General features: G+C 49.4%; 1 protein-coding gene across 3 annotated transcripts in view; it reads left to right on the top strand.

Annotated features, from left to right (window-relative positions):
* SLIT1 (slit guidance ligand 1) overlaps nucleotides 1-12,820 on the top strand; it is a 174,152-nt gene that overhangs the window by 146,086 nt on the left and 15,246 nt on the right. For all 3 annotated transcript variants that reach the window (XM_037804257.1, XM_037804255.1, XM_037804256.1), the window contains 4 exons: nucleotides 6,428-6,591; nucleotides 8,463-8,587; nucleotides 8,849-8,946; nucleotides 12,580-12,719. In XM_037804257.1, the coding sequence (XP_037660185.1) occupies nucleotides 6,428-6,591; nucleotides 8,463-8,587; nucleotides 8,849-8,946; nucleotides 12,580-12,719 (527 nt within the window). The remainder of the gene's footprint in view (nucleotides 1-6,427; nucleotides 6,592-8,462; nucleotides 8,588-8,848; nucleotides 8,947-12,579; nucleotides 12,720-12,820) is intronic.

Consider the following 12,820-nt stretch of genomic DNA (forward strand, 5'->3'; position numbering starts at 1 on the left):
GCTGAGTCAGTGGGGCACCTAACAATCTTAGACTTGAGGAAATAAAGTCATGTTAGGTAATTCTCATTGAGGGTCTGCTTGGACCAAGTGCTATACTATGTGCTTCATCTGTGGTGTCTCATTTACCCCATGGCCGAGATGGAAAGTAGGTTTTGTGTTATGCACCAGCTCCGCACATTTTGCAGGGACAGCCTTGAGCATCATGCTGAAGATTCAGGGACTCATGTGGACTCAGTGAGAATAATGCAGTGATTGATTAGCAATATCTGCAGGGGGATGGGAGGGGCAAGTGGCTCTGTCCTAGGTAGTAGGATTTATTATTTCCATTTTACTGCCCAGATTCTGAAAAGTTAAGCAGCTTCGCTAGATCATCAAGCTAGGAAATAACAGAGGTAAGATTTGAATTTAGGTGTGTCTGATTCCAAAGTGCTTTATTTATTCTTTACTCTATTGCCTCAATAAATATGTCCTGAGTAACTCTAGTGAGTCAAGTGCTGAAGAATTTACTAACATGAGCTTCCTGCCCGCTGTGACCACTCAGAGGAAGGAGGGGCTAACTCTGGGGAAGCCTGCAGAGCTTTGCAGAGGAAGTGCCGTTTATGCTGCCACTGAAGAGGGACTTAGGAGTTTGACATTTGGAGAAGGCGGGGAAAGGCATTTCAGGAAGACGGACCAGCATGTGCAAAGGCATGGAAGCCAGAAAGTAAATGGCACGTTCAGGGATGTTGGGTTGTTGAGCATGGTATATAAGGTGTTTGGTTGGGTGGGGTGGGAAGAGTCTGGAAAGATACATTGGAATTTGGTTGCAAAGGGCCTTTTGTGTCATGCTAAGGAATTTGAACTTTATTCTATAGAAGGGGGTGGGGGGAATCTTGGAAGCATTAAGCTTGGGAAAACTGGAAAGCCAGTGGTGACACGTGGAGGCTGGATGGGATGGGAGGAGGCTGGAGTTGGAGATGGTGACTCTGGACAAAGGCCAGGCAGGGACGGTGTTGTGCATTGCTCCTGTTGACTTGCATTCACAGGGGTTTGTTTGCATCTGTGCTTGGTAATTTTGGGTTGTGTGCTCATTTTTTATTGACATTGGTCTTCAGGAAATCTGAGGGTGTAAATTGTAAGTGCTTCTCTCCGGAGAGCGTTGTGCATGTCTCTGCTGGGGGCTGGAGGTGCTGCTTTCCTGGGACCGGTGAGCCTCCTTTGCCCCCCTGGGCTATGGCCGAGGGCCCGCTCCAGCTCTCCACTTTGCCGGGCACAGCCGTTCTCAGCGTCAGGTCCACGCTTCCCACCTCTGGATTTCCCCTTAGTGTGTCTCTTATGCTGGGGTGTAAGCGAGTAGTTGGTGCCTTTCCTCCTTCCCCACAAGAACTGAATCGCACCCAGGCACATTCTCATCTCGTCTCCAGCTCAAAATCTAGGGGCTTTTTTTTTTTTTTTCCACTGGGAAGTGAACCAACAACATATGTTTGGTACAACCGACCAACCAAAAGTACAAAAACAAATTTTGAGCCTAGGCCTACCTATAAATTCAGACTTTCTTTAGAACAGTGACATCAGGCCAGAAGCCAGATTCCATTTATAAGAAATAAACCAATGAGTATAGATCAGTTTAGCAGTAATGGCAGAACTGTTCCTCGGATTTACTGATGAAATTTGTCATTAATTGCATCTAAGCCTGATTTTTCTATAAGAGAGCATCTGTGTGAAAGAAACCTTCCAATGTTATGAAGCAAACGTGTGAATAAACTCAGTCCTTTACACCCAGGGTTTAAAATGCAAACAGGGAGGGGAGGGGGAATGGGGAATGGATGCTTGATGGGTACAGAGTTTCTGTCTAAAGTGGTGGAAAAGTTTTGGTAATGGATGGAGGTGACGGTAGCACAACATTGTGAATGTGATTAACATCACTGAATTGTATAGTTGAAAGTAGTTAAAATGGGAAATTTTATGTTGTATATATATTCTCACAATTTTTAAAAAATGGAAATAGTGGCCTGGAAACTGTAAATGTGCTTGTGTTCAGGTGTATGCCCATATGCACGTGCGATATTGATGAAATCTATGTGATGTGCACACACGTATCCATTACCCACTCATGCTAGGAGCTGTAGCTATTCTATAAGGATTTTTTGAGCACTTGCAAGGAGTCAAGGAATGGTAAAAGGATGACATAGACTCACTACATTCGTTCTTGGCTTCACAGAAGCCACATGCAATCTAAAGGCAGAAACGTGCCCATGGCGCCATAACAAGTCAGGGATGGGCCAAGGGTTACCATCCAGCGGAGGTGCTGATGTCCCTAGAAAGTTGGCCTGGGCCTCTCCCATTCACTGGCAGTGTGACGGGTGAGTGGGGCAGGGTGTGGCAGAGGGTGAGGCCTGCCACCTTTAAACCCCTCCGAACTCTAGATGCAGATCAAGAATTGTGGCTTTAGGTCCTTGTTCAGCCATCAGCTTACAGAGGGATGTCCGACAATTCCTTCTTCTCTTTCCTCACCTGGACAAAGGTTATTGCTGAGGTCCTGTGTGGTTCTCACACACCACGGTGATGGGAGTGCTCAGTACTGCCCGGGATGCCGGAATACTGTGTTTCTCTGCTACTGTTTACTTTTGTTTTACTTGGCAGTTAGTTCATCTTTCATCTTCCCATCTGTCTGTCCATTTATCCACCCATCGACAAATATTTACTGAGTGTATACTGTGTGCCAGATGCTGTGCTAAGGTTCCCTGATGCTGATCTTCGTTGCTATGATCTGGCACTTTGTCTCTAATTGGCTGCTGGCTGGAAGTGAGGTTTCCAGATTCATTAAGAATTAGGTGTTAAAGTAAATGTGGAATGAGTAAGCAAATTATGGTATGTCCATATGATGGAATAGCAAGTAGTTGGTAATTATGATACTGTAATTTGTTTTTTGGTGAAAAAGTAGGATAAAAAAGATCATAGATTTTGATTTCAATAATGTATAAATGTGTACACAAGAACTGGAAGGGAATACACTAAAATTAAATGTTACTGTTATGGGATGATGGATGATTCTTTTTTTATGAATTTCCTTTGCTTTTATACTGAGGCTTTGTGCATTTTCCACGCTTTTAGGCAGGCATTCATTCAGTGAACATTTATTGGATGTCTGCTAGTGTCAGGCACAGCTGAGGATTTAGTGATCCCTGTCCTCAAAGAGTTTCGGTCCAGTAGAAGGAGAGACACATACATTGCCTGGGAGTAGGATGGGCAGAGTACAGCTCAGCTGAAGGAGATTATAAAATTTTAAAATCTGAGTGGATGTTAATCTCTGTAGCTGGTGACTCTGTGAAACAGTGACTCTATGTAAAAGCTATTTCTGTCCTGGATCCATTAATAGAAGCCTGGCAGGACCTTGGCTTGAACAGACCAAATATCTTCTATTCCAATGATTTTCAAGTTGTACCAAAGATTGACAACACATGGCTATTTATACTTTTGCTGGGGTATAAATCTGACCTCTTGGATTGCCGAGGGGCCTGACTGCCGTCCCGACCACTACATCTCAGTTGGGCTTGTGGCTCTCCACTCCACTGAATTTGCAGTAATTTTTCTTTGGGAAGAATGACCTCCACATGACAGAACTAGTGAAGAGAGGGTAAGACAGTTCTTAGCCAGAAAAATAAAGAAGTTGGATGAATTAAATCTTGAAATGTTGAATTCAGGCATGGCTCAGAGTCTGAACTGTATATATAAACAAGAAAAAGCAAGTGTTGGCCAAGCCAGAATTTATGTTTTCTAATAGCTTTATATGTGCCTTTGGTCCTGTAGTTTTCTTATTAAGAGTTGGGAAAAAGCACTTACACTTGGGCGAAACTTTGCCATGGTTTATGGAGGAGTACACGTACGGGGCTTCGTGAAGATCCTAAGACTTGCCAAAGGCCCCCATATTTGCAATGGCCTCAGATTTAGTCTTTTTGGCATTTTCCCTAAATCAGCTACAGGACTGAAAGAAATAGTCATTCATAATAAACTTTGAACTTGTGAATCGTTACCAGACCTCCCTCCTATAGTGCACGACAAAAAAATTTTTTTAATGAATTCTGTCTTTGTCTTTTGAATAACATAATTATAATGTTACACTTTTTAATGCTAAAAATATTAATCTGGTGAACGTAAACATTGTAAGCATGCAACAATTGTGTTCCTGCTATAAAAAAAAGTCTGTTTTTTTTGATACAGTGAGGCTTCAAAAAGTCAAAGCATCCAGTCTTCCTCTGCCTCTGAGAGGCTCTGGCATTAGTCAGTGGAAAGAAGACGGTGTCTCCCTGTCCTATTAGCCGGGATGGATGCTGTCAGCAAATAAGGGGAGAGAAAATTAAATACATGTTGAGGTCGAACCTGCTTTCTCTTCCAGGCTGCGTTATTCCCTCGGCACCCATTTTAGGCCCTGTGTGCTTGTCTTTTCTCCCCCTCTAGATTGCAGTCTCTTTATCGAATCATAAAGTGAGCCCCAGAGATGTGACGCAAGCCGCTCAAGGTCACCCGGGCAGCCAGCAGCTGTGCGGCAGCAGGAGCCCAAGCCGTCTTCAGCGGCTTTATAAGACTGCGCGGTAGTCATCTGCGCTGTTGCAGGGAATTCCTGTTCAGAGTCGCTGCTGCTTGTCTTAGACGTATACCTCTACTCCTCTGTAGCACCTGTAGAAACAGGTGTTCCACTGGTTGCCTAATAAATGCACCCCTTCCCATCAACGTCAGACGGCCTTATATTTTCAAAGTAACATTGATACGCATGAACTTCAGGCAGGAGGCTCTGATTTTTCTATTGGCTTGATCAAAGAACTCTGGCCTCTTCTTTCCCCTAAATCCGTGTGTCATTCATCTCTAAGTCTCCCAGTGTGGTGTAGTGAAAAGATTATGAGCTTGCCCAGCGGGTTAGTAAAAAATGAAGAGACTGATCATGTTGGTTCAGATGTGGGGAACAGTGTCGGTGGGGGTGAGTCGAGAGGACCTATTTGGAAGGGCAGCCATTAATCCTTTATGTGCACTTCCTTTGCCACCTGACCTGAATTCTACTTCTAGGCATCTGTTCTAGAGAAATGCTCACACCTCACAAACAGCCACGTACACGAGTGTTCTCTGTAGGTGGAAACAGCCGGAATGTCCAGCCACAGGGAAATCACTCAGTAGACTACAGATGCGTGCCTGGGATGCCATGAAGCCGTGGTCCAAAGAAGGGCCCCAGTGAGGTGGACCCGTATGTGTTGACCTGGAAGGATCTCCAAGACATACTGTTTAGTGGCAGGAAGCAAGCTGCTCAGTGACGGCGTGTGCCGGAATAATTTATAAGGACAAACCATTCGTGTGATGTGGGAAGGGACTGGAAGGAACACGTCTGACCACAGATGCCTCACGTGTCCCTCTGTGGAGGGTGCTGAGAGGGACTGGGGGCTTTCTCTTTTTGTATGTGGATGGGCTGGAGTTTATTGAACCGCTCCCTCTGTTGATGAACATTGGGGGTTTCCAGCCCGTCTGCTACAAACAGTGCCATGATCAATACCATTGCACAGATTGTATGTGCTTGTTCAGGTATGTCCACAAGATAAACTCCCAGAAATAGAATTGCTGAGTCAAAAAGCAGCTACACTGGTGATTGGAAAAATTTCCCTGCATTGGAGTTATACCATTTTGCACTCCCATAAGTAATACAGAAATGTGCCTGGTTTGTTATGATGATGATGATGATGGTAAAATACACATAGTATAATGTTAACCATTTTAGACTGTAATTCATTGGAATTTAGTTCCTTCACAACATTGGGCAGGTAGAGACTGCTTTGTAATGTTTGAAAGCACTTTACAATGAGAATGCATTCAAGTGTTCCTCGTTTAATTAAAAAAGAAAATAAAAATAAAAGCATATGGACTTCAGGATCTGACAGCTGTGGGTCTGCATTCAGGGCTGCCTTTCGCTAGTTGCGTGACCTCAGTAAGCCACTTACTCTGTGTGAGGCCCAGGTCCACATCTTGGAAATGGAGAAAAGAAAACTTACGTTATAGGACTGATGAGAAGATTACATGTACTAACGTATGAAGAGGAGCTGGCTCGTCACAGCAGTAAATGCTATTTCCCTGCTCCCCCATGCACTCTAGTGGCCATACATTCCCTGGTTCGGGCCTCAACAGCACAGGTTCAAATCCCACCTCCCCCTTTTCTCTGTGTGATTTTATGCAAGTTCCTCAGCCTTTTTGAACATGAGTCCTCACATGTAAAATGGGGATGATAGGGTGTGGTAAGGACTAAATAAGACAGTGCATATAAAGTGCTCGAAACAGTGCTGGCTATACAGTAAATGCTCATGAAAGGGGCTATTAGGACTTTTGCCAGCACCTGGTCTGGTGCTGGAGCTCAGTGGCTGAGGGTCTCGATGAAGCTGAAATGCCTGCTTCTCCCCGATCTCTGTCCTAGGGCCATTGGCGCCAACCCCTTGTACTGCGACTGCCACCTCCGCTGGCTGTCCGGCTGGGTGAAGACAGGCTACAAAGAGCCAGGCATTGCCCGCTGTGCTGGGCCCCCAGACATGGAGGGCAAGCTGCTCCTCACCACGCCTGCCAAGAAGTTTGAATGCCAAGGTGAGCCCAGTAGCACAAGAGGGGCTGGTGGGTCTCTGGTTGCATCCCCACCTCCCACTGAGGGGGATCCTATAGGGCCTGTCCAGCCCTGGCTGGTTCTGCTGAATGCACCTGTGTCCCTGTAGTGCCCAGCTGGGTGGGGAGGTCACATGGCGGGAACAAAGCACCTGCTGCTTTGGATGACTGCCTTCCTACCCTGACACATAAAAAACAACGGGAAAAAAAAAAAAAAAAAAAAAAAAAAAAAAAAAGCCAGGCGGTAAACCTCAGGCCTGGAGGGCTTGCATCCCTCCCCATGATTATGTAAGGAAAATAAAAATGGCAGCAGTGTTTTTGTAAGCTCCAAGCCTCTCTGCATTGCGGGCACTCAGGCCTCCCCCAGTAGGAATTGTGCATAGCAATTAGCTTAAAACCCATCCCAGCCCCTGGTAGTGCCTCTAGCCTCAGCTGCCACTCTGACATTTGCAGAACGCAGGGCATGAATATGACTGGAAGCTCAGCCCAGCTTTTCTCTTCAGGCTCCTCACCTTGGGCATCTGTAAATACTTGTTCAGGGATTGACTGACAGATCGACTGACAGCTCAAGCCTGGGAAGCCCTGCTGAGCAGAGAGGCACTGGGTGGCTGCCTTGGGCCCAGCTCTGTGTGCTGAAGGGCAGCTGGGAAAGGGCACCCACGCCCTGGGGCTTGGCCCCTGCCCTCTGCAAGTTTACAGGCCCCTGTGGCAGTGAAACTGACAGCCACAGGTTAACGAGGTAGTCCCAGCCACCCTGTGTGCAGGACACCACCCAGCTCAGATGAGGCCTGTTCTGTGGCTTGGGGGTCGGGAACAGGTCAATTCATGTTTCAGTATTTGCCGGTATTTAATGGAGGTGGGGTTGGTGCTGGTAGAGACTTTAAAAAAAAAGAACTTTTTATTGAAATATTACATGCATACAGAAAAGTACACAAATCATAAATGGATGGCTTGCAGAATTTTTACAGACTGAACTCACCCGTGTAACCAGCACCCAGATCAAGAAACAACCCTACCTGCACCCCAGACACCCCCTCATGATCCCTCCCAGTCACTACTGGAAAATGTTTTCATTTCTACTCATGCTCACGCCTCCTTCAGCAGAACTGAGACTTCCCACTTCTGGAAGGAGTCTCATGGGGAAACCTGCGTTAACTGTTCATTCTGAGCTCTTGATGCCCCCCACAGGGAGCCTGGCTGTCTGCTCCTCTGTCCCTAAGTTCAGGGAGGGAAGCCAGTGAGTCCTGAAGGGCTGGAGGTCTCACCTGCAGCTGGAGAGGTGACAGGAAAGGGTCCCTCTTGGTCCATCTTGGAGGGAAACAGCTCCAGGGCAGACGGACCTTCTCCCAGGCCTGGGCTCCTGGCAGAGCCGAGCTGGCCTGCGCAGACGCTCTCCAGCCTGCTGTCTCTTCCACCGAGCGGCTGCCTGTGGTTATACTGGAGCAATGGGCGTCGAGGCTGGGGTGGTTGCCTCAGAAAGGGGTGAGAGCAGAGAGGAAACACCGACCAACTTCAAATCTCGAGGACACTCTGACCTGGACAGTGCCTCCCGAGAGCCGGGAGGTCGCTGGGTGTCCATCACCCGTTTAGCACTGTTGCAGATTTGCTCGTTTAGTCCTTGCAGCTCTATGAGGTGGGGGCTCTTCTTAGCCCCATTTTACAGAGGAGGGTCGGGAGGCTGGAGATGTGGACAGCAGGGAGGGTGTGAGCAGGGTCCGGAGGAAATGCAGAAAGGGGCGACCATCTCCTGGGTGAGAGGGCATCCCCGAACCCCATGTGTGCAGGGCTGGGATTCTCGGAGCATGGGGCTCTGGGCCGCCTGCTTCCCTGCACTCACACCTTCCCCTTTGCCGCAGGTCCCCCCACACTGGCTGTGCGGGCCAAGTGTGACCCCTGCTTGTCCAGCCCGTGCCAGAACCAGGGCACCTGCCACAACGACCCTGTTGAGGTTTACAGGTGCACCTGCCCCAGTGGCCACCAGGTGAGTGGAGGTTGAGAGCTGCGGAGAGGCCCCTCGGGTGCCCTGCCAGGCAGGGCCAGTGCAGGGTGGGTCTGTCTTGTCCTTCACTCTGTCCTAGTGCCCAGAGCAGTGCCTGGCTTGGGCCTACCCCATGAATGAATAAACGAATAAACCAAGTAACTCCAGGGACAGGGAGGCCGAGCTGCAGAGGGGCTGGCTACCTGGTGGCTCACACTAACCCCCTGGGCTCCTGGGGTCCCCATGGCTGACTTTTCTCCCCAGGGCCGAGACTGCGAGGTGTCCCTGGACAGCTGTTCCAGCAGCCCCTGCGAGAACAGTGGGACCTGCCTTGCTGGGGAGGGCGAGGATGCCAGCTTCACGTGAGTCGCCCGTGGGGCAGGAGCCTGGTGGGTGGGTGGGGGGTGGCGATGGGTCCACCTGGGATGGCTTGGCCTCCCCTGTGCTCTGTGAAGGGATGGGGGGCAGGTCCAGGGGGTCAGGGACTGGCTCCAAATTGCAGCCAGAGGGCCTCCTTAGCTCACCCAGGCCAACCCCGTCACTTTCCAGGTGAAGTGAAAGCACAGAGAGATTAGTCACACGGTCGGATCGGGCCTCGTCTTCTGACTCCATTCCGGGCCCTTTCCCTGCTCTCGCCAGGTGCCAGAAGGAATCCACTGCCAGGAGCGTGTTCTGTGGTAGTGCCAAGGGGCAGTTTGGGTGCATTTTAAACTCTCATAATCTCCCTTAACCCTCCCAGAGCCTCCATCTAAGTCAAACAGGAGGCACCTGCTGTGCCAACGCTGCTCAAGGTGCAGAGTTCTTCACCAGCCCCCTCCCCCCAGGGTGCCACTCTGATCTGAGACAGAAGCTGAGGCTGCCCGGAGTAGGGAGCCGAGTCCTGGCCACTCCCTCTGGGTCCTCTCCTCCATCTCCCGAGTCACACTGGCCACTTGTAGGGAGGGGACAGCCCATTTCCCACTGTACAAGGAAGGGGCCAGACCTAATCATCTCTTAAGGCCTTCCTGTGCTGATGTCACCATCCAAGCCCCCCTCCCACCCACCCTGCTTCCCCAGGACCCCCCAGTGAACCCCACCCTCACAGAGCTCTTCCCAACCCAGAGCTTTTCTGGGAGAGACATAGTATTTAGTTGCTGAAAATAAATCGCCTGAAGGGAGGGAACAAATTGGCTCTTCAGAAAATGAAATGGCCAAACCTGTCTCTGCAAACCCAAATTACCAGATGTAAAAAATAAAGCACTAAATGGCCTTGCTACCACCGTTGCCTTGGAAACCCGCGTCCTCACAATGGGCTCCAGTCCTCCTCTGGGCTTTGGCGAGTGGCTCCTTCAAGCCTTCCCCCTTCCCATTCCTTAGACGCTTCAGCTGAGGAGGGGGGTGTCTGCAGAGACTGGGGGGCTGGATGGACACTGCCCAGAAACTCCCCCTGCCGGGCAGAGTGGGGCCGCTGCTGGGGGCAGTTGGGGTAACCCCCCTCACACCTGGAAGCCTTGCAGGCTGAGGGGCCATGAGGGGGCTCTTGTCGCTGGTAAGGGGGGGTACATCCCTGAGTTACTCCTCAACCCTGGTGCTTACAAGGGCCTCAGGAGTGGCCTGGGGAGGTCCCTGGAGGGTCAAAGGCTGTGGAAGCTGATGCACCTGGCAGCTTTCTTCTACCTGCTGTACCTATGCAGAGTACAGCCCCGAGGGACTAGACCTAGCCCCCGAGGACAGGCCCATCTCCTAGACAGCAGGGCAGGTATCTTCTGTCCATGTGCCCAGGAAGCAGGCTGTCAGGTAGAGGATGGTTGTCTTATCACACAAAGATGACTCATAAATGGAAGGTCACCATCTGAGGGCAGGAGGAATCGCCCATTGGGAGGGACCTCCTAGAGTCCTTCCATGCTACCTCTTTCCACTTTACAGATTGGGAAGTGAGAGCCCAGGGCTCCTGCCTGCTGGCAGACCCAGGGAAGGGCTCTCCCCTGTGGCCGGTTGTGGGCGCCCTGATAGGTCTGCAGCTGTGGAAGCAGAGAAGGCAGCAGAAGGGGTCCTGGGGCAAGGCAGGTGGAGCCTGGGTGGCTGGGAGGCTTACAGCTGCCATCTGCATGGGTCAGTGTCCTGCAATTACTGCAGAAAGGGAGGAAGCAAGAGGTGTTGGGCTCTGGGGCTGCCATGCTGGGGACCCGCCTCCAGGATCCAGGGGCACCTCCTTGGACCCCAGTGGGAGCAGCCCTAGAGGGGGACGTTGCCTCACACTTCTCTCTACCCCTGCTGGGGGCCGCTCTCCCCACCTCCTCCGCTGTCCCCAGATCCATGCCTGCTCCCACTGCCCTGCCCCCAGCTTCAGCCACAGGGGATTTAATGAAATGCAAAGCAGATCTATTACCTTCTGATTAAAACCCCTCTGTCACTTCCTCAGCCTTCAGGGCATACACAAGCCCTACAACAGTGGCTTCAAACCTTTTTGCTCACATAGCCCCAAAACAAAATTTTTAAAACTATATACCCCCTTCCACTTTTAAAAAATGACGCATAAAATTTTTTCATTGCAAATTGGGTAATTTCCAGGATATCGTAAATATTATTAACATTTTAAAATAAAACCATCACTCTTTTGAATGTCTCTAGTGGAATCTAAATAGCATAGCAATTAGCTACCATTTACAATTATGTGAACAAACTCCTCTTTTACAGTTAAAATTTTTACCTTGTCCTTTTTCTCCTTGAACTAGTATTTCCACCACACATTTTTCTTCTAAAGCAATGCGCTTTTATGCAAGAGAGTCTTTTCTTGAGTACACTGTCTCTGCCACCAACATGGCTTAAATGTAAAGTTTTTTCTTATTTCTGCGACCATACGCCTCTGATTAAAAGTTTCTTCTGCACTGAGCTATCATGACAATTATAAATAATTTAATGAGAATTATTAAACATAAATGTACAATCTTATTAGTTGGCATCTCTTAATGCGAGAGCTGGGGCTTTTTTTTTGGTTTTCTTTTTTTCAATAGGTTTGTGTCATGGGCGAAGCATCCAGCCTATCCTTTTTTAAAAATACAGATATAAATGCTGAGAAAGTTTGTTCACACACAAAAAAACAAAAACAAAAACAAAAAAACCTGTTGGGCTTAGAAGGAGTTTTATTATAGCCATGTCACTCAATTTTTTGAAATCCTTCTGAGTTTATGTCATCAAAAATTATTTTTAACACCAGTTGACAACCCCATGAGGTCCTCCTGCAATTATTTTTCACACCTGGAACTGGGAACCTCCTGATTTGCAAACTCATTTGTCCATCCACTTCTAAACATCACTATTCCTAATTGTTCCTTTATTTGGTGCTTGAGGATTTTAGGCTCCAAAGCATGTCTCACATGGAACTTGGGCTGGGTGAGTGGAGCACTTTTCGGCATTCTGGGACAGGTCAGTTTAGGGAAGAGTTCATGTGGAACTTGAAGACCTGGAAATCAATAATCACCACCCCCCTGGAAAATCCCTGGGTGTCCCAGAGGAAGTTGTACCCCAGTTTGAAGGTCACTGATCCCCAGGTCCCTCACGACCTGGCTTCTGAAGTCTGTGCCCAAGAAGTCCTGAACTATTTGGATGAGCAGATCGCCTCTCGGAGGACTGTCCGTCAGGCTCTCTCTTGCTTCCAGCCTTTTGCACCCCTTCCTGCTTTCCCCTTTCAGGATCCTTGGTTCCCTCATCACCTCCTCCAGGAAGCCTGCCCTGACTGCTTTCCCACAAGGAGGAGTTAGTTGTCCTCCGTCCCTGTCCTCCTCCTCTCGCTTCAGAGCCTGTTCCTTCCCGCTGTCACCACCCTCTTCTCTAGTCTTCTGTCTCTTCATTGTCTTCTCTGCAGGTCTTGTTCACCTTTAAGCCCCCAGCACCTAGCACTGGGCCTGGCCCAGAGCAGGACCCATGCCTTGGTGGAATGATGACATTTACCGAGGCCACAGGAAGGCTGCCACCCTGGCTGTGGGATCACCTGCTTCTCCCTCCACTCCCCACAGGTGCTCCTGCCCCACCGGCTTTGAGGGACCAACCTGTGGGGTGAACTCGGACAACTGTGTGGAGCATGCGTGTGCCAATGGGGGCGTCTGTGTGGACGGGCTGGGCAACTACACCTGCCAGTGCCCCCTGCAGTATGTGGGTAAGCATGGCATCCAGGGGTGGGAGGGTGGGAAGCCTGGGACCCCCGGTTCAGGGTCTGCAGAGCCCGGCCAAGCATGGGAGGGCAGCTTCTCTCCTGCC

This window comes from Choloepus didactylus, chromosome 15 (assembly GCF_015220235.1).
Source record: "Choloepus didactylus isolate mChoDid1 chromosome 15, mChoDid1.pri, whole genome shotgun sequence".
In the NCBI taxonomy this organism is placed as follows: Eukaryota; Metazoa; Chordata; class Mammalia; order Pilosa; family Megalonychidae; genus Choloepus; species Choloepus didactylus.